We start from the raw sequence: 23,031 nt of genomic DNA, 5'->3' as shown, positions 1-23,031 counted from the left end.
GCTTTGTATGCATGTAGACAACTGTGAGTCATTTATAAGGCACTTCTTTTGCATTATTTGGATAAAGATTGACATTCACGTGGGATAAGGTTTCAAGATGTGAAAAATTCTTACATCCATCTTCCCATAGGCAACAAAGACTTGATGAGCTGGACACTGTTGTTTTTTAAATACAAAATGGGGCTGAATGCTATAAGTAACATTTAAAGAGTCCTAATCTGCTTTTGGGGGTTCACTTTCCTGTAGTGTGTTCCATAGTGCATGTAAATGGTCTGCAGAGGCAAAAATCCTCTGCCCCCCCCCCCTGCATGAAACGCTTCCATTGGACTCCTTTGTTTACTTCTGTAACATAATGACATCACTATGTAGCACACACACTTATATTGGCTAACATAATATATGTCCTCTTTAACAAATATGAAATGTCATTCAATACTGACAGCATCATTTCTAAATGTGTTTCCTTTGAATCAGCTAATGTGAGTTTCACACCTTGTTAAGCACAATCAAGATGCTACGAACTCATTCATTCACTTTGGAAATACATATTTGGCTTTTTTTTTTACTGAATGTATTATCATCCCAAAGGTTTTAGAAACTGTTTCGAGGGAAAAATAAATCTTCTCTTGTTTTTCCAAATAACGAGATGCCTCAAAAACCAAAGACAAGCTCTCAATCTCATGGAAGCAAACATGTCTTGCTGTTTACTTAATTTAACACTGAGTAGAATGACATGAGTGCAGTTGACGGAGTTGCCATGTCACCAACCTGAATGCAATTTTAGATGCATCTCATGCATCTGTTTCCGTTGCACTATTTATTAATGCTGTTAATGTCTTGCATTTCTGTAAAGCACGTTGACATGCCTTGTGTTGAAAGGAGCTGTAAATAAACTTGCCTTGCCTTATTTCTGAACAACTGCAAAGCACTGACGTGCCTGCGCAAGGTCCAAGGTATAACATTATTTATAGACATCTCCCGATGTCTCAAACCTAAGATAAAAAAAAGAAATCTAGCTCTGGATTTTATTCAATGAAAACCTTTGTCGGAATTCTTAAACAGCAATCATGTAAATTCAGAAAAACTGGGTCCATAACCATTACGCTCCAGTATTAACATCATACAGTATGTGCTTCAAAATAGTGAAGCATGCCTCTAAAGTGATTTAGCCAATATCTGCTCCTTTTTCAATTCCTGTCAGCATTACATTGTTTTTCTTGTTGAAATGTGTGTGTGACTACCGGTTATCCGCTTGTCACTCCTCAGTGAGCTCAGCAGCCTCTGGAGTTCTCCAAATTAATTTGGGAGCGGTGATTAATTCTTTAAATGTACAATTTTTCTGCACGGCTCAAGAAAATAAGGCTAGAAAGAAGCCTTTCTTTGATTGTTGACTCTCGGAACTGTGAGCCCTGGTTCACATCATATACATGTTGCTATATTAACCTTCGGGTTTGCATGTTGCACAAATGAAGGATTCTTATATAACATAAATTGTTGTACATTTTTACATTAGCTTGTGTTTATAAATATTTTAATTCTAAATGTGTTAATTATTTTATCGGAGATGCTTACTTTAACTTGTCATGTTTTTTTTCTATCTTTTCTATTTCTATTGGATATTCTGACTTGAAACTGTAGTGTTTATATACATATTTGACTAACTTCTGATCTTTAAATATATATATAATTGTCATATTTTAATGGTACATTCTTACTTTATTTTCTCACCTTTTAATACATGTGTGCTCTTTTTTTGTATATTTATATCAGACATTCTTTAACTTTTCGGTTTCTATTAAACCTTTTTTTACTTATGTTTATATACATTTATTCCAGTACAATGTGCGCATTTTACTTTAACTTCTTGTTTTTTTTTAAATATTTTTTTTTCACATTCCCACTTTAACCTTTAATGTGTTTGTATATATATTGTATGTTTATAGCATTTTTTTTAATTATATTTGTTTAAACTTAAACCTCTCACGTTTACATAAATATTTTTGATCTATTTAAAAAAAAAAACATTCTAAAACAGAGCAACTGTCTCAAACCCAATAAACCTCAGGACAGATAACCTCGGACCCTGATGTTAGGGAGGCGTCTGGGAGCTGGACCTGCGCAGCTCTCGGTACAGTTTCCCCTGAGAGTGTCTGGATGTACGCCGGCCCTCTGCAGCCACACTGCTCCCCGAGGAGAGGTGGGCTAAGCACTGCGTCAGCTTCACCAGCCCCACCAGCAGAGCCCCCCCCCCCAGCATCAGGCCGGGCCACAGCAGGGTAAACAGAGCGATCCTCAGGGTGTACTTCCTGTTTAGGATGACGTCCCTGGGGTGCCCTGAGGGGTCAGCGATGCACGACGAGGTGACCCCCATCTGAGAGTCCAGGCTGCTCTTCACCTTCAGTACTTCATCCTCCAGCTCTGCTCTGTCCGTCTGACATTTGGGAACGTAAAAACACTGAGAAAGAAAAAGATGATTCAAGTGTAATTTTTTATCAAGGGGGCTGCTTGATACAGTCGGCTGATTGCAATCAGGGAGACGAGTTGCAAGGTTCTTTTTTGATTTAGTGTTTTTTCTCTATTTTTCATGTGCAGAACTGGTACAGAATTTTCTTTCCTATAATTCCTCTGAATGGAGCAGAAGTGCTGCATGAGAGCGTCTCCTTATAATATCTGCTGTTTTACTCACAAGGGTGCAGAACGTTTCCACTTGTCCATCCTGTCAGTTAGTTCAGCTTTTTACTTTCACTTCTTTCTCAGAAGCTTGCTAATGTCCTTGCTTGGATGCCTGCCACAAAGATATACTTCACAGAGTAGTCCTATTGTAAGTTGTAGCACATTAAGTCTTAATGCTCAAATCCACTATCCTAAACGACAGTCTGGTGGGAATGGTGGCTGACAGGTGCTAACGAGTTTTTCTTATTTTATTTGTTATGTTAAGTATACTGTATGTATACTGTATGTAAGTAATTTAGCTTCATCACCTGTATATACAACTTATTCCTATCCTTTATCTAATAGTGGCATTTCAATATGTTCTGTATTTGTTTTATACTGTGGCAGGTGCAAACACGTTACAACGGCCAAAAAGATTTCCGTTTGGAGACAATGTGCTGCACTTTTAAGAACAATGCAAATAAAAAACCACAAATGTTCTAAAACACATAAAAAAGAAGAAACTTTTTCACCTAAAATGTACATTTGATTGGATTATTTTGACTGTGATCACATGATTCCTTAAAATATTAATGCAGATCTGCTGTAAGCTAGCTAGCTAACAAAGCTAATATACTGACAAAATACTTAAAATTATAAAACAGACTAACTCTGCGAGAGTGACAGGTCAACTTTTTAATCCCTGAAAGTCAACAAGCGCTTCTAGTCCCAGCTGTGTGCATCACTTTTTATTGTCCCCGTTTCCATTGTTTTTTGAGCTTCTTGCAGCTATTTTTGATTTGCTGCATTTTGTGTTTACAGCGTTTAGTTTATGAAACGCTTTTAGTAAACGATGCACATGTTTTTTGGTGCTTTTTTCATTTGCATAGTTTTTGAAACTGTAGCGTATTTCTCTTAAATGTAAGTATTTTGGGCCGTTGTTACGTGTTTGCCTCTGTCGGCCACCATATAAATCAGATCCAAACCCACAGTGCATTCAGCTGAAGGGTGGGACTTTAAACCTGGAGTTAGTTGACTGACATAAAACTCTACCTCAGGAGCGAGGAGGAGAGACTCCTCGTCAAAGTGGAGGAGAGCCCTCTGATTGGAGTCGCTGAGGTTCACCGTCACCCTGAGGCACGGCACGGTGCTCACACCTCTGCAGTCCACCCACTCCTCCAGGATGTCAGCCTGCAGCAGCACACAGCGGACCCCCTCCTCCCAGTTACTTGAAAACAAAGAGGAACAGCTCCAGTACCCATAGACAGATTCACACCAGAAAGGCAGTGTCTTCTTTTTTTTCCTTTCTTAGATCTCTGATGTGAGGTATGTTTTTTTGTGCCTATTTTTGCAAATTTTATGGAGGCCCATTTCTTCCAAAAAATAGATTAAAAGCTATGCATTATAACACTCAACACACACAATTATGAAATACTTACTATCTTAAAAATGTATATTGTATTATTTTTGACAGGTCAAACTTAACATTTAATTTAAACATGCTACACATGGCAATGCTGGTCTGTCAGTTGGTCCAGACTATCACTTTGGTCTAAATATCTCAACAGCTCAACTATTGATTTTGAGCGTAAACAGAGGACAAATCTGGACGTTGGTGATCCATTAGCCTTTCTTCCACTTTCATAGGTCCACATCGTGACATGCATATGGTAGTTTGCCATTACAAGTTTTACGCACGTGCATTTTATTCCTTAGACTATTTTGACTTATGACCAAAAAGCTGCAATTTTTTTTTTTTCTTTTGTACTAAATTTAAAAAAAATGGCATGCTAACATGCAAACATTGGAAAAGCCAGCATTGGTTCTTTGAGCACTTGTGATTTTTTTGTGAGTAAAAACAGAATGAGTGGATCTGGTATAAATCAACTTGGTCCAAGTTGGAGGTAAATAAGGTTTGCTGTTTTGGTTCTAACAATGGAGTCTACAAGATAATATAAATCTGTATGCCTTTATTTTCTCGTGAAACTTTTGCCTTAAAACATTGTTGGTCTATGCAAGTGTTTATAGCAAAAACGAGTGCCAAAAAATACATTTCAGTCAGACAAATTACATTTGCAATGTTTATCAACAGCAGCAAATAGTTTGAGTTTTGCGTCCAGGCTCCGAGCAAATATTTTTTATATAACTGTTGAGGATTAATGATTAAATAGCTATCCCCCAGAGCCTACAGGTGGATGATGGGGTGGTGGTTCGGTAGAAAGCAGCAGCGTTGCAGAAGCAGAGGCAGAGAGGTTGTATGAGAGGCTCAGACCTGTCACGTGTATATTTATCATTGATGCTAAAAGACAACACCCTGGTGGGTAAAGGTCTTTGGTCGAGCTTTTGTTTTTCTTGGTAGAAATGGGCTCCGAAAACATAGTTTGCATACAAACTCTGATAATAGATTTTAGATTTTGGTCAGACATTTAACTAAACAGTCTCCCATTGAAGAAAAATGATAATCACCAGTTCAATCAAAGAAAGATTATTAGTTGCAGCCCTAATTGTATTGTTAAAAAGCACATGACATTCTGCCATTGTCAAAAGTCATCATCACAAACTACCTGTTCACATAAGGTTGGACCATAGTGATGAAGACCACAAAGAACATGAGCACGGAGAAGGCCATCATGGCGAAGCTCAGCAGGATGGCTCGGTCCTCCCCAACACTCGACACCTGGGTCCGAGCTCGCTGCGGCCCCCCCCACACATCCAGCCCTCTGCTCCACTCTTGCGCTGCTGCTGTGTGGAGGAGCTCTCTGTCTCACACACACACACACACACACACACACACACACACACACACACACACGTAACGATTTTATCCAAGAGTGATGCAAATTAAAATTTTGATTCAAGGCTTCAACAAATGTAATGTGCGACAAATGGATTTGATTTATTTGATACATTTTCTATTCAAACTACATGATTCCCCTTCAGGGCTGAACATCTTCGATTCAAATCGTTTTGGAAATAAGGCATATTTGCATTTTTTCAGATATCTTGCATCAGGATTTTCTCTTTTTTCATTTAGCTTTTAAAAAAAATGAGAAATTAATATATAGAGTTCCATAGGCAGTGTTTCAATGAGAAGGAACTTTAAAGGAGGACTCTGTGTTACGGTGTGTGTAGGAAGCAGGACCAAAATGCAGATTAAAGTGACAAAAATAACTCCTTTATTTCAAGGCTAAACTATTAACAAAGACTGAACAGAACACTCACCGCAGACCAAGTCATTACACAAGACGAACAGACAAAGACAGACAGAAAAACCAGAACTTAAACACACACAANGGCAGCTTGTTAATTGGCCCAGCTGGAGACTTAACAGGTCTTCAGTCTGCAGGTGGAGGGGGGAGGGGAGCATACTAGAGATGTTAAGATTCACCGATTCGCATCGGTGCACCGGCATAAACGTTCAAGATGCGAGTGCACCGGTTGAAAGAGTGCACATCGGCTACANTTCATGTATGTCCACACACTAGAGATGTTAAGATTCACCGATTCCCATCGGTGCACCGGCATAAACGTTCAAGATGCGAGTGCACCGGTTGAAAGAGTGGCACTCTTTCAACCGGTGCACTCGCATCTTGAACGTTTATGCCGGTGCACCGATGGGAATCGGTGAATCTTAACATCTCTAGTGTGTGGACATACATGAAAGTCAACTAGGTGTGCTGGCAGCATTCTTATTGGTTCTATTTTTAAATGCACACTATGTAATTACATACCGGATCTACATTTCCACAGAAGCTTTATCACACGTACATTCGCTGACATTCTGAAAACAGACAGCACTTTCTGTTGTTACACCGTTTATATTCATTGTTATTCCGCTACAAAACTGTACAGCCCTTTCATTTAAAATGTTTTTCTTTCTGTATTCCATTAATGTTCTTCACTATTAAATTCTTCCCTATATTTGTAATTTCTGTCCATTTGTTTGCTATTATTTGCTCACTTAATGGGCATTTAACCTGAAGCTGATTCTGGGATTATATCAGAAACATCTTGGTACACCATTAGATCAACATTTCTCTGTATTCCTGATGTATCTGCTTTATTCAGACAGGATGAGATCATGACTGAAATTCACACACACAAGTTTATAGAAAGTGTTCTGGCAGTAGACTGTATATCCCGCATCTGCCATGTTTTCCTTCTCTGTAATATATATTTTTTTTTTACTTCAATCGGATTTATGATATTTGTGTTTCCTACACGTAAACCAATACAAATACTACATGTTACTAAGGAAAGCTGACAGGCCTGTCATGGCAGGTCCAATGTAAAGACTCCAAATAATTATTAATTGCAGATCCCACACAAACCACTCTCAACGGCTCAGTCATCTCTGCTGTCTACCTCTCACTACAGGTGGTGACATCACATTATATTTGACATTTCCTGCTGAAACAAAATTAAATGTATAACAGAATGGGAGCTAATGCAGAACACTGGGCTGTGCTGTGAGGCTACGTGTGTCTTCAGGGAGGTTAGGGTTAGTGATGATAGAGGCTGGATGAGTAGTGAAGCTGCAGGTACGCACTTTGAAACTGTTGACTTAGCAGAGTTCCCATGAGAGCTTTAATCCATGCGGGAACACAAAGAGGCAGGGCGGCCCTAAGGTGAGCTCTGAGTGTGTGTGTGTGTGTGTGTGTGTGTGTGTGTGTGTGTGTGTGTGTGTGTGTGTGTGTGTGTGTGTGTGTGTGTGTGTGTGTGTGTGTGTGTGTGTGTGTGTGTGTGTGTGTGTGTGTGTGGGTGTGTTTGATTGTGTGTATGAGACAGAGACTCACATGGGTGTGCTGCCACTCTTATGTGACGTGTCTCACACCATCCTGGGTCATCAGAGGGTCAGCGCTGCAAGCAGAGAGAGAGAGAGGATTTATGTTACCATTTTGAATATCAGCCTAAAACCACAACATTCAAGAACAAATGTGGCAAATGTGTGTTTGAAGCCACTGAATTAGAATTGTTATATAATAACCATAACCATCAGCTTGCTTCTAATTAAAACCTTGAAAGCTGCACTTATTAATCATTCCCACTAAAAACCCCAAATCAAAAGGAAGAATTACTTTAAACTGTGATCTACTAATTTCTTAAGCCTTCTTTAAATAATTGTTTAGCTTTCCAGCTTTTGACACCTCTAACAGTATCACATGTTTGCACACAGCCGGCAGCTGTTTTCAATGAAATATGAAAGTATGTTAGATGCCTAGCATACAATGACGAATAGACAATGTGAGTACAAACTGGAAAAGGAAGAGCCAGATATTTTGTTGAGACCAAGCTTCAATATAAAGTGAATACTGAACTAATATTGGTTGAATGGACAGAAACATAATGTCGCTCTGTGTCTGCTGGATGGGTACATACATAGGCTATCGTTGACGTCAAAGACTAAGAGCAAGTCTTTGAAGCCCAGTCTGCACACGTACACACAATTTGAGAAACGCTCTTAATAATACTCATTCATTAGTAACACCTGTGTAGGTGGACCATGGCTGCCAGTGGAGGAATACAAGATGTGTTTATCACTAACCAGTGCAAACAGTGATTGTTTTAAAGTTCGCATTTTTGTTGAATGCTCAAAAGTACTGAGGTGTTTCAAATATTCAGGCCACCCTCAGTGGTATGAAGACTGTACAACACCTCTTGGAAACAGGCAATAAGACAATGGATTTTTAAAGACTGTGCATTTTTGAAAACCTCAGATTCGCATTTGAAAAACCCACTGTATTTATCCCGCAAAAGGTTTCCTCACAGTAAGAGGCAAAGCACTGCAGAGCAGCGGCCTATTGTTTTGAATTAAAGTGACAGTTTTACTCTCACATCAAGGAGAGAGGAATTTGGCAGAGAGAGGCGTTTCTGACCGTGGTATGAAATCTTTCACACTTTCAGTGCACAAAGACATGGCTTACGGCAGTAAATCTCTCACACAACCCCACGCGCACACACACACACACTCTCACTCTCACTCTCACACACACACACACACACACACACACACACACACACACACACACACACACACACACACACACACACACACACACACACACACACACACACACACACAGACAGACAGAGACACACACACACACACACACACACACACACACACACACACACACACACACACACACACACACACACACGGACATAGACAGAGACAGATATTCACATACACTCACTCACACACTCACTGTGATTTAGGGTAATTGCAAATAACAAGCCTTCTGCTTTGACATCCGACCTCTATCAATTAAACATCAAATGTTCTCCCCAACAGCAGTTGTTCTACCAAACACATTCTTCATTCCTTTCATCCCAAAAGCTGAAACTCAACTGAGTTAAAATGCCAGTGAAAAGCGAGCAGGCGAGAGACAGGGGAATCAAAGCATGTTAATCAAGCCCTACAGTGCTGTGTGTATGTGTTTGTGAGAGACAGTACAAGAAAGCGAATGGGAGCCACAGAAGATGAACATGTAATCATTTTTATTCTTCAACCCCCACCCCTCTCTTCCTCTCCCTCTCTTTCTTTCCCCTATTTGGGCCAAGGTTTCTCTCTCTTTCTCTCCATCCATGTCAGTGTCTATAATGCACTCTAACAACACACAAATCACTGGAGTGGTTTCCCAGCAACAGGAGGGAGGGTTTAGGGTTCTGGACCCTGATGGAGCCATGATTCAGTGGAAGTCTTAGTAAAAATCCTTCAGATCCAGTCAATAATCACCACCAGATAAAAAAAAAGGGTTGAGAAGGGGCGTATGTGGGGAGCATTGATTGTCCTTGTTTTCTGCTGGCTAGTACACACAGGCAGTCAAATCAAAAACTGGTCAACAGCCAACAGCATGACAATCAGAAGAAACCAAAGTGTCCCCTCACATCTCTCCCTGCTCTTCCTCTCTCGGTAGGAACCATGTTTTCTTCTCCCAACTCCCTCTAACACACATTCATTTCTCTCTGCCTCCCCCCTGTGGACGCTCATGGTCATGGTAGCTATTGTAGATAGAAAAATACTCCTCAATCGGTAAATGGGAACTGCAACAGATTACAAGGATTCTTTTGCTAATTCTTTCCAGCACATGTTACCACTTTAATATAAAGCATACTTACAGGATTCGTAAATCTAACCAATTACTTGTTAGTTTTGCCATTGACAATAATCCTTTCATTATAAATACATTATACCTTTTTGTTGAATACAAACAATTACATGCCTGAAATACCTCCAACACTTGTCATATAAAGAACGTGTGAAATATTAAAAAAACCAAGTGCAATAATTGTTATGTGAAAATACAGGTATTACTGTTATTACTGGCTGTTACTGCTTTACTTTTATCTGTTAACTGCCTTTTTTATAGTGCTGCTAGTTTTTAACCATTGTTGTGTACTTATATTCTACTATAACTTTTAAAACGTTTAATAAAGTCATGGCCATGTTAGCATTCCTAAGTGTCAAGTCCTACTTCCAACTTAAATATAACCTCATTTTGGATATTGTAAAATAAGTGCTATATACTGTATAAATATGGTGCATGATTTTATATCAAACAAACAACTAAACTAATGTGTATGGGCCTTTCTGACCGCAGCCACGTTGACATGCCGTTGCAGGGTAAACGCAGGTATTATTAATGGCCGCGTTGGTGGGTTAGTTAGGGCACTGGTAAAGTGCATGCTGGCTACGAGAATGGCTGTTACACAATAATAACAACGTAACCACAATAAAGTGTTTTAATTGCACCCGTGTTGACATAGCAATGACATATGGCAACTTCTGTGAAAATAATAATTCAAACAGTAGCCTATATTTAAAATTATTCAGTTAATTTAGCATTAAAATTATAAGCTGAAATTTATGTTTGTGTTATTAACAGTTGCTCCTCGACCTCCAACGTTGTGAGACTGTAGCCTACTAAATTAAACGTTACACGCAATGTACAGGCCTACTTTGTACAGCAGAGGTTTGAATTGAAGCCTGAGAGCAAAATGTCCCCTTCTGAGCTGTAGGCCTACTGAGTGAGGGAAACATATTAGTTGTATGACATTGAGTTACTGTCAGCTCCCACTATTTAGTCCCTTCCACAAATTCACTTGAAAGACATTTACACAGCAGCAATTAAGCTAGCAGCACGTACCTGTCTCATTTCACGGAGCTCGAGCTGCAGTTCCCGCGGGTGAGACGTGAGACCCCCCGGGTGGTGTATGAAAATGGTCCACTGGAATGGTTTCCCCTGAAAAATAAAAAAGGCCAAATTCCCTCTTGTGGTGGAGCAACTACTAATGGGACTGAACTCTCGCGAGGCAGGGTGGCGCGAGCCTACCCAGTTTACGCGCGAGCTTCGAGATCTTCGTTTACGTTATGCTAAACATATGCCTGATGATGTCTAATCAAATATCAAATGTTGTTATGCACCTGCCATTATAGAAACGTTATTTTTCTACATTATGAGTTTTGTATCTCTCCTTGTTAAAGTCTAAACTAAGTCCAGATGAGATAGTTTGAGAAAATAAAAACCATAGGCTAATTTGGAAAGCACACACACCGCCTTTCAAATGTCCATCAGCTGAACACATCTTGTATAACTAGTTCAAAAGAAAAATAAGGAAATGTAAAACCATGTTTAATAGCCTACATTAAATGTTGAATTCACTGAAATGAAGACAAACTATTAAATAATGATACATCTTATTTAATGAGTAGGCATACAGTGAGACATGTGGGAACAAACATTAAAGAAACGATTAGGCCTGGAGAATCTGCAAACAAAACTTCCACACAAATTCAGAGATGCCATGAAAACTTACAGTATACAATCTCAACCGTGAAACCTGCCTTTGTGGGCCACTTAAAGGCAAAGTATTGTGTAACAATAAAAGTCATTTTACAATTCAGCATTTGTTCTTCCTTACAAGAATCCTGTCTCATACAGTACTATTCAAATATTCAAAGACAAGAGATGACAGATCCTAGGCATTAAAAGAGAATCCCTCCTAGTGGGAAATGATCTACTGTACAACATATTGTAGAGATAAAGTGCATTCAAGTCATTACAGTATGTTTGTATTTTAGTGGTAACCTGTTTCCTTTAAACAAATGCCTCCAAAAAGGAGGCAACACAGACTAGAAAATGTTTCTGGTTATGGTAAATATAACGATACAGCTTCATACACTTTAAAAGTACAGAAGATTGCACTGTATGAGAGTCACCCACTTATAAGTATCATAGACACATACTCATGTTTACAAAAATATTGATTGTAAAGCTAAATATATCTTAATAAGCCCTTTAAGATATTATCACAAATTCCTATACTTTTCCTATTTTCTAGGTTTCTTTTCTGTTGTATCCTGTGCTTCACCACAGTTCGGGCTCCACCCAGACGACCTTCTTCTGCTCCTCCCAGATGACGGTGCGCAGGCTGCTCAGCAGGGAGGCCTGGTCACACCAGGAGTCAGGGGCCACGCTGTGATACAGGCAGGGCAGCTTGTCCAGCAGCGGCTCCTCGCTCCTCGAACACGCCAGCAGACTCTCCTCTGACTGGTTGTGGCGCTGCAGCTTTGACCTGGAAGTGTAGGGGGAATTAACAAAATGAATACAAAAACAAAAATGATCATATTGTTTGTTGGCAAATTCCATATGCAGACCATTATTTTCCATGAATGAACAGAACTGGGTGCAGCGTTGGAAGCTGGGCCCTGTTCTTATATGAAAGATGCTCAGTGGTGCAGGAAACCAACATGACCTGAATCTCCTGGGGATCTTCCACATCCATTGGGCCCATAGTCAGAGCATGCGCACTTATGTTTTCCAAGAGCCTCGCCGCCTACTACTTTTAGCCCATTTTACACATTTAAATTAAGGCCATTCAAGTATTCGTTGTGTGAAGTTGATTTATGTGAACAAATATGATCTGCTGATTTACAGCAGTCTCGCTTGGTCTTCAACCTTCCTAAATGTTCCCACACCACGCTGCTCCTCCGCTCCCTTCACTGGCTTCCAGTAACTGCTAGAATCCACTTCAAGACAATGGTACTTGCGTACCATGCTGCGAATGGATCTGGCCCTTCCTACATCCAGGACATGGTTAAACTGTACACCCCAGCAAGTGCACTCCGCTGTGCATCAGCCAAACAGCTCGCTGCACCCGCACTGCGAGGGGGACCCAAGTTCCCATCAGCAAAAACACGTGGGTTTGCTATCCTGGCTCCAAAATGGTGGAATGAGCTCCCCATTGAAATCAGGACAGCAGATAGCTTACACATCTTGCGGGGGGGACTGAAAACTCATCTCTTTCGACTCCACTTCGAGCGATAGAATTGCTAACAAAGTACTTATATACTAATAAAGGACTGGCTTATCTAAAGCCAGTTGAGTAGCACTTGAAATGTTTTAGCTCTATGAAACCTGATGTACTTATATGATCCTGTTTTCAAGTTTGTATCTTGTTGGTCGAATGTACTTATTGTAAGTCGCTTTGGATAAAAGCGTCAGCTAAATGCAATGTAATGTAATGTAATGGAGTCTCCTTCGAGTCCTTCCCAATGTAAGTCAATGTTTAACCTCTAACCAGCTCAGATTGTTACATTTACGAGACTTCTTTTTGAGCATTGATATCATAGATTGATATGAAAGGACGTGGTTCTATGATCAGTATGTCCTTTACAGCGTACTGCGTACTGCTAATGAGAAATAGCAGACTGCAGAATGTCCAAAATGACCAATCAGAATCATGTATTCATCGAAGCAGTGTAATAAATCTGTATATTTATTATCGGCTACGATTGAGTTTAAGGGGAGAAAGTTCTTTAGAAGATCAACATTTAACCTCCTGATCAGAGGAATCAAGTTTCACTCTTGACGTAAAGCCGAGGTACAGTATCAGTTTTTCCAGTGGCAGCAGCCTCAATGGACCAGAACACATTGCAGACAAAGAAGGAAAACACGTTTGTGTTGTTTTAACTTCAGTGGGAAAACGACATGCTGTTCTCATGTTATTGCTTATTTAGCCCACAACACAAGGTTGGAAGTTTGAGCTGTTAGTTGAAAGGATTAAACATCATTCAGGAAAAAGTAGGATCATTGTAGATGGATGTATCTACTGTACTGGTATACACTGAACTTCACAAAGGGAGAGAGGCTAATACTCTCAAGTGGCAACATTTAACAGCCAGCAGGAGTTGACTTTTGCAAAAAGAACCCAGATTGTATTGAGGTCTATGAGAAAATGACCTTACTTATTGCTAGATTGATTAGATCAGTACACATTTCTTTACTTTTGTAAAGTTCCTAGGTTTATGCTTTCAACTAAATCAAGTCTTATTCAGAAATGAATGTTCACTTTGTAAACTAGGGGAAAATAGACGATAGAGCAGCATGTGCCAATTGACAAGTCACTACAGCTTTAAGTGGAGCATAAGTGCGCTGCTCCTCAGATCAATCCCACCTTGACTGCCACTGCACTCATCATGCCGTTGTGTCCTTGGGCAAGACACTTCACCCTAAATTGCTCCTGCGGGTGTTATCCACAGTATTGATATATATAATATGTCATGTAAAGCGCTAAATTAAATGCTATTAATCATCATTATTATAATAAGATGTTCTTCATTTTAAAGCATGCAACATGAAAAAAAGGTAATCTTCTGTTATGTAATAACTGATCAAAGTAAATATATGTGTTGTAATTTCTACTCAACCTTCAGAACATAGAAACGTATCAGTGTTGAGATCAAGTTTAAACTATGTAAACATTGTCCGGCTTATGGTGATTGTCTAAATGTGATTTCAGAGAGCATTGTGGTGAACTATTTTAGAATTTCTATGAAGAAGGAGAAAGATTGACCTCAGTTTGCGTGCACTACGTGCAGTCTGGCCGATGAAGATGATGATGGGGAAGATCTCAGCCCGGCGCAGCCGACGCACGCAATCCAGCCCCAACGGCAGCACGCAGTGAATCCCCTGTGAGAAGAGGGGGGGGGACATGTGGAAGAGGGGTTATAAAGAGGATTTTTGAATATGCAGGATTGCTATTACATTAAATATATTTAAGGCATAATATGTAAAGATGTCTGAAATGATTTAATCCTGGTTTTTACTTTTCATGGCAAATCTAAAGCCAGAGGCAGATAGTGTTTTTTTAAACAGTTAATTAGAGAAATTATGATAGAAACATATTAATGAAATACTTTGAGCAGTTTAAGGTAAATGTGCCTCACCAATGTAACCCTTTTCTGTCATAATTGTATTATATTTTTGATATAGTTACATCTAAAATGATATCTTAACATGTGATCCAATAGCGTTTGTTTCATAATGAAGAAAACGTGATCCTAAAACGTAATATTCTTTTCATATTAATATACTTTTTCAGTATATGGAGTTATAATAGACCAGTGTGATGTGTGTAGAGGTGTATGTGGGCACTTTGTAGAAGCCTGAATGAATGATCGGAACATGGCGTTATATGTGTGATGCTGCATATTTATGAAGGTTATGGAATAAATTCTGGACTAAAGCAGATACCCCACCTAGTGTGGAAATGTTTTAAGATTTATTTTCACTGTTCACCAGCCTCCAATGAGAGATTTCAAATATAAGATTATTTGTTTGTGTGTGTTGAGCTTTCTGACCTTCTTCATGACTTTCTCCACGCTCTGCAGGGTGTAGCAGCAGTTTCTCCCCTGCTCAAACTCCTCCAGGATCTCAGACCTCTGCAGCCGGGCTGCGTGCTCACTGAAGCTCAGCACCTCTGTAGAGGGGGGAGGGGGGGTGAGAGGGGGGAGGGGAGGTTAGGCATGAAGAGATCATCTATGTATGTTCTTAATGCTATTTTCTGCATATCAAATTGGCTTTATAATTCCGTCGTATATGTTGATCAATTATTCCACACAGTTGCAGTTTAGAATTCTAACTAGTTTTATAATTTCATACGTTTTACAAGCTTTATGAGAATTCTATGAAAGTGTAAATTCAGAAAATGATTCAACATAAATGTAATCTATTGGCAGTGCCAGTTTTTTTCATCTGCATTTCTTTCTTTCTTTCGAATACACTAGTCCAGGGGTGTCAAACTCGGGCCATATTAGCATAATGGTTGCAATCAAAGGGCCAGTTTTATATATAAGACTATACAAAAAGACATATATAAATATTTAATATATACTGTATAAAATAATGTATTATATAACATCATTGCCTCTGCATTGGATTATTATCTGATAGGGTAATAACTTCATAATTAACTACGTCTGAAAGCAGAAGTCTAGGGCAAACAATTGCAAGTCTCTTCAGTGAGAATGTCACAAAATGATTTAAAAAGAAAAGCCAAATTCTGGAAAAAGAAAAAAAAAGAAGTGACATTTTGAAAAAANGAGAGGAGACTTGAGAGATGACTCGAGAGGGGACTTGAGAGATGACTCGAGAGGGGAATCGAGAGGGAACTGGAGGGGTGACTTGAGAGGGGACTCGAGAGGGAACTGGAGAGGAGACTTGAGAGATGACTCGAGAGGGGACTCGAGGGGTGACTCGAGAGGTGACTTGAAAGGAGACTCGAGAAGTGACTTGAAAGGAGACTCGAGAGGGAGCTGGAGATGTGGCTTGAGAGGGGACTTGAGAAGGAACTTGAGACGGTCGGTTCGCCAACAGAACACGGGGGGCTGGAGTCGGCCAGAATGCCGACAGGACACGGGGAGCTGGTGTCGGCCGGAGACGAGGGGCTGGAGTCGAAACCATGGCTGCTGGGGCTAGGACTGAGGCTGGAACCATGGCTACTGGGGCCGGAACCATGGCTGCTGGGGACAGAACTGGGGCTGGAACCATGGCTGCTGGGGCCAGAACTGTCCTTCTGGGGCTCGGGCTGCTAGCCTGGACCTGCGACTCCTTCTCTTAGGAGCATTTTGGAGGCTCCGTGGACCTCCAAAAGCCAGACGAGTACGGCTCGTGGACAGGAGCAGGAAATGGGGAAGAAGCAGGGGTTGACTCCAGACGGAAAACACAGAGACGTATGGCGTCAGGTTGGGAATTGGGAGGCAGAGGGCTAGCATGCCTGGGGCTAGCAGGCCGGGAATCACATGTTGAAAGGAAGTCCAAAATCCAGTCAGGTAAGAACTCAACAAAACATGGTTTCTCTGCTGCCAACCGGTGCGCCTCTACCAGAGCAGCCCTCTTCTGGACGCTCCCTTCCACCAATCAAAGCAGCAAGCCAGATAAAAGGTAAAATGCTATAATTCTACCTCAAATGGATAATCTGCTGGGTCCATTCGTGGTTGGTTCATTCTGTTAGGGTGTGTGGAAAAATAGGACCCAAATGCAGAATGAGGAGGAAGCAGGTTTCAAAAGGAAACAAAAAGGCGAGCTTTATTTCCCAAAGGCCGAACAAAACAAGAATCCAGGTACAGGTACGAGGCACGAGGCACAACAAGAATCCACGAACAGGTACGCATCACTAGGCCACCAGGGTGGGTGGAGGGGGTCAGGAGGACGGGACTGAGCTGACCGCCCAGGGGCACAGCAGAGGACCAGGAAGGGATCTCGGGCGGACGGCCCGGGGGCAAGGCAGAAGCCGAGAAGGGGGACTCGGGCGGATGGCCCGGGGGCAAGACAGAGTCCAAGGTGGGGGTTATTGAGGGGCGAAGGCCACCGCGGGCGAACTCAGGGGGCCGAGCATGAGGGCGAGGACCGCGGCAGGAAAAGTCAGGGGGCCGAGCATGAGGGCGGGGACCGCGGCCGGGAAAGTCAGGGGACCGAGCATGAGGGCAAAGACCGCGGCCGGGAAAGTCAGGGGACCGAGCATGAGGGCAAAGACCGCGGCCGGGAAAGTCAGGGGGCCGAGCATGAGGGCGGGGGCCGAGCATGAGGGCGGGGGCCGAGCATGAGGGCGAGGACCGCGGCCGGGAAAGTCAGGAGGCCGGGCTTGAAGGCGAAGACCGCGGCTCTCAGGGGGCCGGGCTCGAGGGCGAAGACCGCGACTCTCAGGGGGCCGGGCTCGAGTACGAAGACCAGACAGCTCCAGAGGCCGAGCAGAGCCCGGTGTCGGCCGAATAGGAACCGGAGCCGCGGAAGAGGACCAGGTGTTGTTAGGACCCCCGGCGAGACAGATGATGGCGGGGCCTCCAACTGGACTGGACATAGAGCTGGCAGGACCACCAGCGGAACCTCCAAAGGCACGGGACATAGAGTTGGCAGGACCCCCGGTAGAAGAGTAGTCGGCGGGACCTCCAACAGAACAGGACAACGGATTGGCAGGACCCCCGGCAGAAGAGTAGACGGCGGAACCCCAACGGGACAGGACATAGGGTTGGCAGGACCCCCGGTAGAAGAGTAGTCGGCGGGACCTCCAATGGAACAGGACATAGGTCTGGCAGGACCCCCAGCGGAACCTCCAATGGCATTGGACATAGAGTTGGCAGGACCCCCGGTAGAAGAGTAGTCGGCGGGACCTCCAACGGAAGAGGACAAGGGATTGGCAGGACCCCCGGCAGAAGAGTAGACGGCGGGACCCCCAACGGGACAGGACTTAGGGTTGGCAGGACCCCCAGCGGAACCTCCAACGGCACAGGACATAGGGTTGGCAGGACCCCCTGCAGAAAAGTAGTCAGTGGGACCCCCAACGGGACAGAACATAGGGTTGGCAGGACCCCCGGCAGGAGAGTAGTCGGCGGGACCCCCAACGGAACAGGATCTGGTGTCGGCAGGACCCCCGGCAGAACAGGTGACGGCGGTACCTCCAACGGGACAGGACATAGGGTTGGCAGGACCCCCGGCAGGAGATTAGTCGGCGGGACCCCCAACGGGACAGGACATAGAGTTGGCAGGACCCCCAGCGGAACCTCCAACGGCACTTGAGTAGGGACTGGAGTGGGGACTCGAGAGAGGGCTTGAGAGGGAACTCGAGAGAAAACTTGAGAGTTGACTTGAGAGGTGACTTGAGAAGGATCTTGAGAGGGAACTCGAGCGGTGACTTGAGAGGGGACTCGAGAGAGGAAACGAGAGAGAGAGAGAGAGAGAGGGCTTGAGAGTTGACTTGAGAGGTGACTTGAGAAGGATCTTGAGAGGGAACTTGAGAGGTGACTTGAGAGGGGACTCGAGAGAGGAAACTCGAGAGAGAGAGGGCTTGAGAGGGAACGCGAGAAGTGACTTGAGAGGTAACTCGAGAGGGGACTCGAGAGGAGACTTGAGAAGAGACTTGAGAGGAGACTGGAGAAGAGACTCGAGAGGGGACTCGAGAGGGGACTCGAGAGGGAACTCGAGAGGTGACTCGAGAGGGAACTCGAGAGGAGACTCGAGAGGGAACTCGAGAGGGGACTCGAGAGGAGACTCGAGAGGGAACTCGAGAGGAGACTCGAGAGGGGACTCGAGAGGGGACTCGAGAGGTGACTAGAGAGGGAACTCGAGAGGTGACTCGAGAGGGAACTCGAGAGGTGACTCGAGAGGGAACTCGAGAAGTGACTTGAGAGGTAACTCGAGAGGGGACTCGAGAGGAGACTTGAGAGGAGACTTGAGAGATGACTCGAGAGATTACTCGAGAGATGACTCGAGAGGGAACTCGAGAGATGACTCGAGAGGGAACTCGAGAGGGGACTTGAGAGATGACTTGAGAGGGAACTCAAGAGGAGACTTGAGAGATGACTTGAGAGGGGACTTTAGAAGGAAATTGAGAGAGGACTTGAGAAGGGTCTTGAGAAGAGTCTTGAGTCGGCCGGTACGCCGACAGGACTCGAAGAGCTGGCGTCGGCTGAACAGCCAACAGGAGACGAGGTGCTGGAGTCGGCCGGTACGCCGACAGGACTCGGGGAGCTGGCATTGGCCGGTAAGCCAGTCCTGGAGCCGAAACTGGAGTCGGGACCATGGCTACTGGGGCCGGTACCGAAGCCGGGACCATGGCTACTGGGGCCGATACTGAAGCCGGAACCATGGCTGCTGGGACCGGTTCTGGAGCAAACACTGGGTGAGAAGCAGGGGCTGACGCCAGACGGACCACACCGATGCGTGTGGTATCAAAAAGGGAATCGGGAGACCTGGGTCTATCAGGATCGGGAAAACAAACCGTGAGGTAATGCAAAAGCCGGGCAGGTAAGAATTTAACCAAATCTTGATTCTTCATCGTAAGTTTGCATGCATCTGCCAGAGCAGCCTCTCGCTGCTGAACCCTGACCGCTCCTATCCATCGATTAGCGCAGTCAGACAAAGAAAAGGTATAATCCAATAATTCCTGCTCAAACGGATCTGCTGGGCCAATATCTCTGGTCGGTTCGTAATGTTACGGTTTGTGTAGGAAGCAGGACCCAAATGCAGATTAAAGTGACAAAAATAACTCCTTTATTTCAAGGCTAAACTATTTAACAAAGACTGAACAGAACACTCACCTCAGACCAAGTCATTACACAAGACGAACAGACAAAGACAGACAGAAAAACCAGAACTTAAATACACACAAGACTAATCATACAAACAAGACACAGGTGAGGAGGGAGGAGAAAACACAGGGACACCAGGTGAACACAATCGGGTAAATTAGACACACCAGGGAAACTAACGACAGGGAACCACAGACAGATCTAAACAAGACAAAATACAACGCAGACAGAAAACCAAAGACAGATCTAGACAAGACACAACGCAGACAGAAAACCAAAGACAGATCTAGGCAAGACAAGACACAACACAGACAGATCGTGACACTCTGCCAATTTAGTATTTTACTGCCATGTTTTTGAGAGAGCTCTTTGCGGCTAAACTTACAGTGGTGCTTTGGGCTAAATGCTAACATTAGCATGATAAGGTGCTCACAATAACTATGCTAACCCACTGTTCTTTAGCAGGTAGAATGTTTACCATTTTCCCAACATGAAAAGGTATCCCCTTGTAGAAGGAGGTGTGAATCTACTGTAGACATGAGGCTTTCTTGAGCTAGCTAACGTTAAAGCTTGGCTTAGACAAGGGCGCTATTGATGTTAAAATCCCACTCTGCCACCAGTCTCTATTTCATGAGTATTTAGCAGTTCCTTTGTGTGGTTATACAATAGAAATAAAAGTTTCTTTATAGAACTGCTTTCCACAAGTCTGTGGATTATCTTGAGTAACAGGTCCATGATTACTAGAAAAGGCATTGCTTTTCAGTTTTGCAAATGCTTTTTGTTGGTGCCTTTAGTTAGCAACTTTACGGTCAGTATCTCCAACTAACAGCAACTCACACTAAGACTAGGGTTGATAGCAATCACTACAGGTAAGAGGAAAATCGGAACTTTTCATATTGGGCTAACCGTCTCTTTAATTAGCTTTATCTGCAGGATGTCCCTTTAATTAAATTCTAAACTTCTCAGACGTTTGTTTAATCATACATGTCAATATGTGTCCAAGAGTTCTAAATCAGAATGTGAAGCATTGTTAAAACCTATGAAGACCACCCAGTGTTTTTCAGTCCTTACTCTCCTACCGTGTCTGCCGCCTCCGAGCACCCTGCAGGTTGATGTTGATGGGGATGGTGAACGACCTCCGGGGAGAAGCTGTGTTCAAGAACATTCCCACTCCTCTTTGTCTCAGACACCTCCAGCCCAAAGTATGTCCACCTAACAAGCTGCTCACTATCTCAAAGTGTAATGTCCTGTCTACAGCTGATCTTCCACTGTAGCGTGCCAGGTGACTGACCAGATTGCCTTTTGTTCACTGGGGGACTTCCTGTTGTTTACCAAGGCTCAAAGGTGACTGCGACAACACCTTCCACCCCCCTGTGTGTTTCTATAGAGACGAGCACAGGTAAGGAAGGTAGGATGCTAATGGACTCTCAGTGGGCCTGTGATGCTCAGCTGTAGCAGTTTGTCATGGAAAAGATGAATGAATCCCTTCTTGATCACATGTTACATCATTCAATTTGATTACTTTTAAATCCCCCCTCATCCCTCTGAGGCTAACACTTGGGAAATAGCAGCATCTATTTGAAAATGACTGAAAGTACTTTTTTATAACTAGAAGAAGACAGCACTACATATCCCAACCCACCAGACTCTAAACAAAAGCATAGCATTATTTGGTTGAAAAATAGTAATACTGTAATATTGTCTTTTTTACTTATTTCAACCTATTTCCAAAAAGTAGTTTTCCTGAAGCATTTTTTAAATGTATTCTAAAGATGTTTGGAAAGAGTACAAGTGAATAATTAAAAATAAAATAAAAGTATTATACAAAATTGAAGGGAGATGTCCCGCCCCTTAAACTATCATACAATGTGTCAGAGTACTGCTAATAGGAGCGAGACTGTTACCTAGTGATGTCACTATGTTACTGAAGTAAACAAAGGAGTCCAATGAAGGTGTTTCAGGCGTTAGGTGTCAGGGTTTGAGTTTTTGTGTGCCTAGTTTTGGGGTTATTTTGTTGTTCTGTCCTCCCTGTCGTTAGTTTCCCTTGTGTGTCTAATTGTCTGATTGTGTTCACCTGTTGCCCTTGTGTTTCTCCTCCCCTGCCCGGCTGTTTCTCGTCTCGTGATTCCCCCTCCCTGTATTTAGTCTTGTCTCTTCCTGTGTTCAGTGTTGGTTCATTATTTGTCGTTCATGTCCCCCTTCATGTTGGTCACAGTCACCTTTGTTTGGATGCTACCTCGTACCTGTTCTTGGATTCTTGTTTTTGTTTCAGTTTTTGTGAATAAAGCTCGCCTTTTGTTTCATTTTGAAACCTGCTTCCCTCCTCAATCTGCATTTGGGTCCTATTTTTCCCCAACCCTGACAGAATGAACCAACCGCATATGGACCCAGCAGATGATCCATTTGAAGTGGAGTTGTATTCATTTACCTACTTGCTGGCTTGCAGCTATGGTAAATGGAGGGGAGCAACCAGTGTGAAGCAAAAGAGGGCTGCCCTGGCAGAGGCATACCAGAGGGCAACAGAGAAACCAGGGTTAGTGAAGTTCTTACCTGGCTGGATTATGGACTACCTCCAGACATGTGTTTCCCGCCCTGCTAGACCCAGGCATGCTAGCTCCCTGCCTGCCACAGTTCCCAACATAGCTTCTTTCGAGAATGCCTTTGATGGGTCTCGTCTGGCTTTTGGAGGTCCACGGAGCCTCCAAAAGGCTCCTAAGAGAAGGAGACCCAAGTCCAGGCTACCAGCCCGAGCCCCTGCAGCCATGTTTCCGGCTCCAGCACCGGCCCCTGCAGCCATGTGTCCGGCTCCGGCACTGGCCCCAGCAGCCATGGTTCCGGCTCCAGAACTGGCCTGCAAAGCCATGGATCCGTGCACCGGTACCGGCCCACACAGCCATGCTTCCGTGCTCCATTACCTGGCTCACACAGCCAGGGTCCAGGCTTCTGTTCCGTGCCCAACAGCTATGGTTCCGGCTCCAGAACCGGCCCCAGCAGCCATGGTTTCGGCT

At 43.3% G+C, this 23,031-nt stretch overlaps 1 protein-coding gene across 1 annotated transcript in view; it reads right to left on the bottom strand.

Moving 5' to 3' along the window:
* Positions 1-11,360: 11,360 nt before the first annotated feature.
* The window catches only part of card14 (caspase recruitment domain family, member 14), a 67,083-nt gene continuing 55,412 nt past the window's right edge, over positions 11,361-23,031 (bottom strand). Inside the window, exons 14-16 of the mRNA XM_010796603.1 lie at positions 15,299-15,417; positions 14,512-14,627; positions 11,361-12,231 (exon numbers count right to left, since the gene is read on the bottom strand). Of these exons, the coding sequence (XP_010794905.1) occupies positions 12,024-12,231; positions 14,512-14,627; positions 15,299-15,417 (443 nt within the window). The 3' untranslated portion in view covers positions 11,361-12,023. The remainder of the gene's footprint in view (positions 12,232-14,511; positions 14,628-15,298; positions 15,418-23,031) is intronic.

Source organism: Notothenia coriiceps, unplaced genomic scaffold (assembly GCF_000735185.1).
Source record: "Notothenia coriiceps isolate Sejong01 unplaced genomic scaffold, NC01 NC01_scaffold00037250, whole genome shotgun sequence".
NCBI lineage: Eukaryota > Metazoa > Chordata > Actinopteri > Perciformes > Nototheniidae > Notothenia > Notothenia coriiceps.
This window is presented reverse-complemented; position numbering and strand designations above follow the sequence as displayed.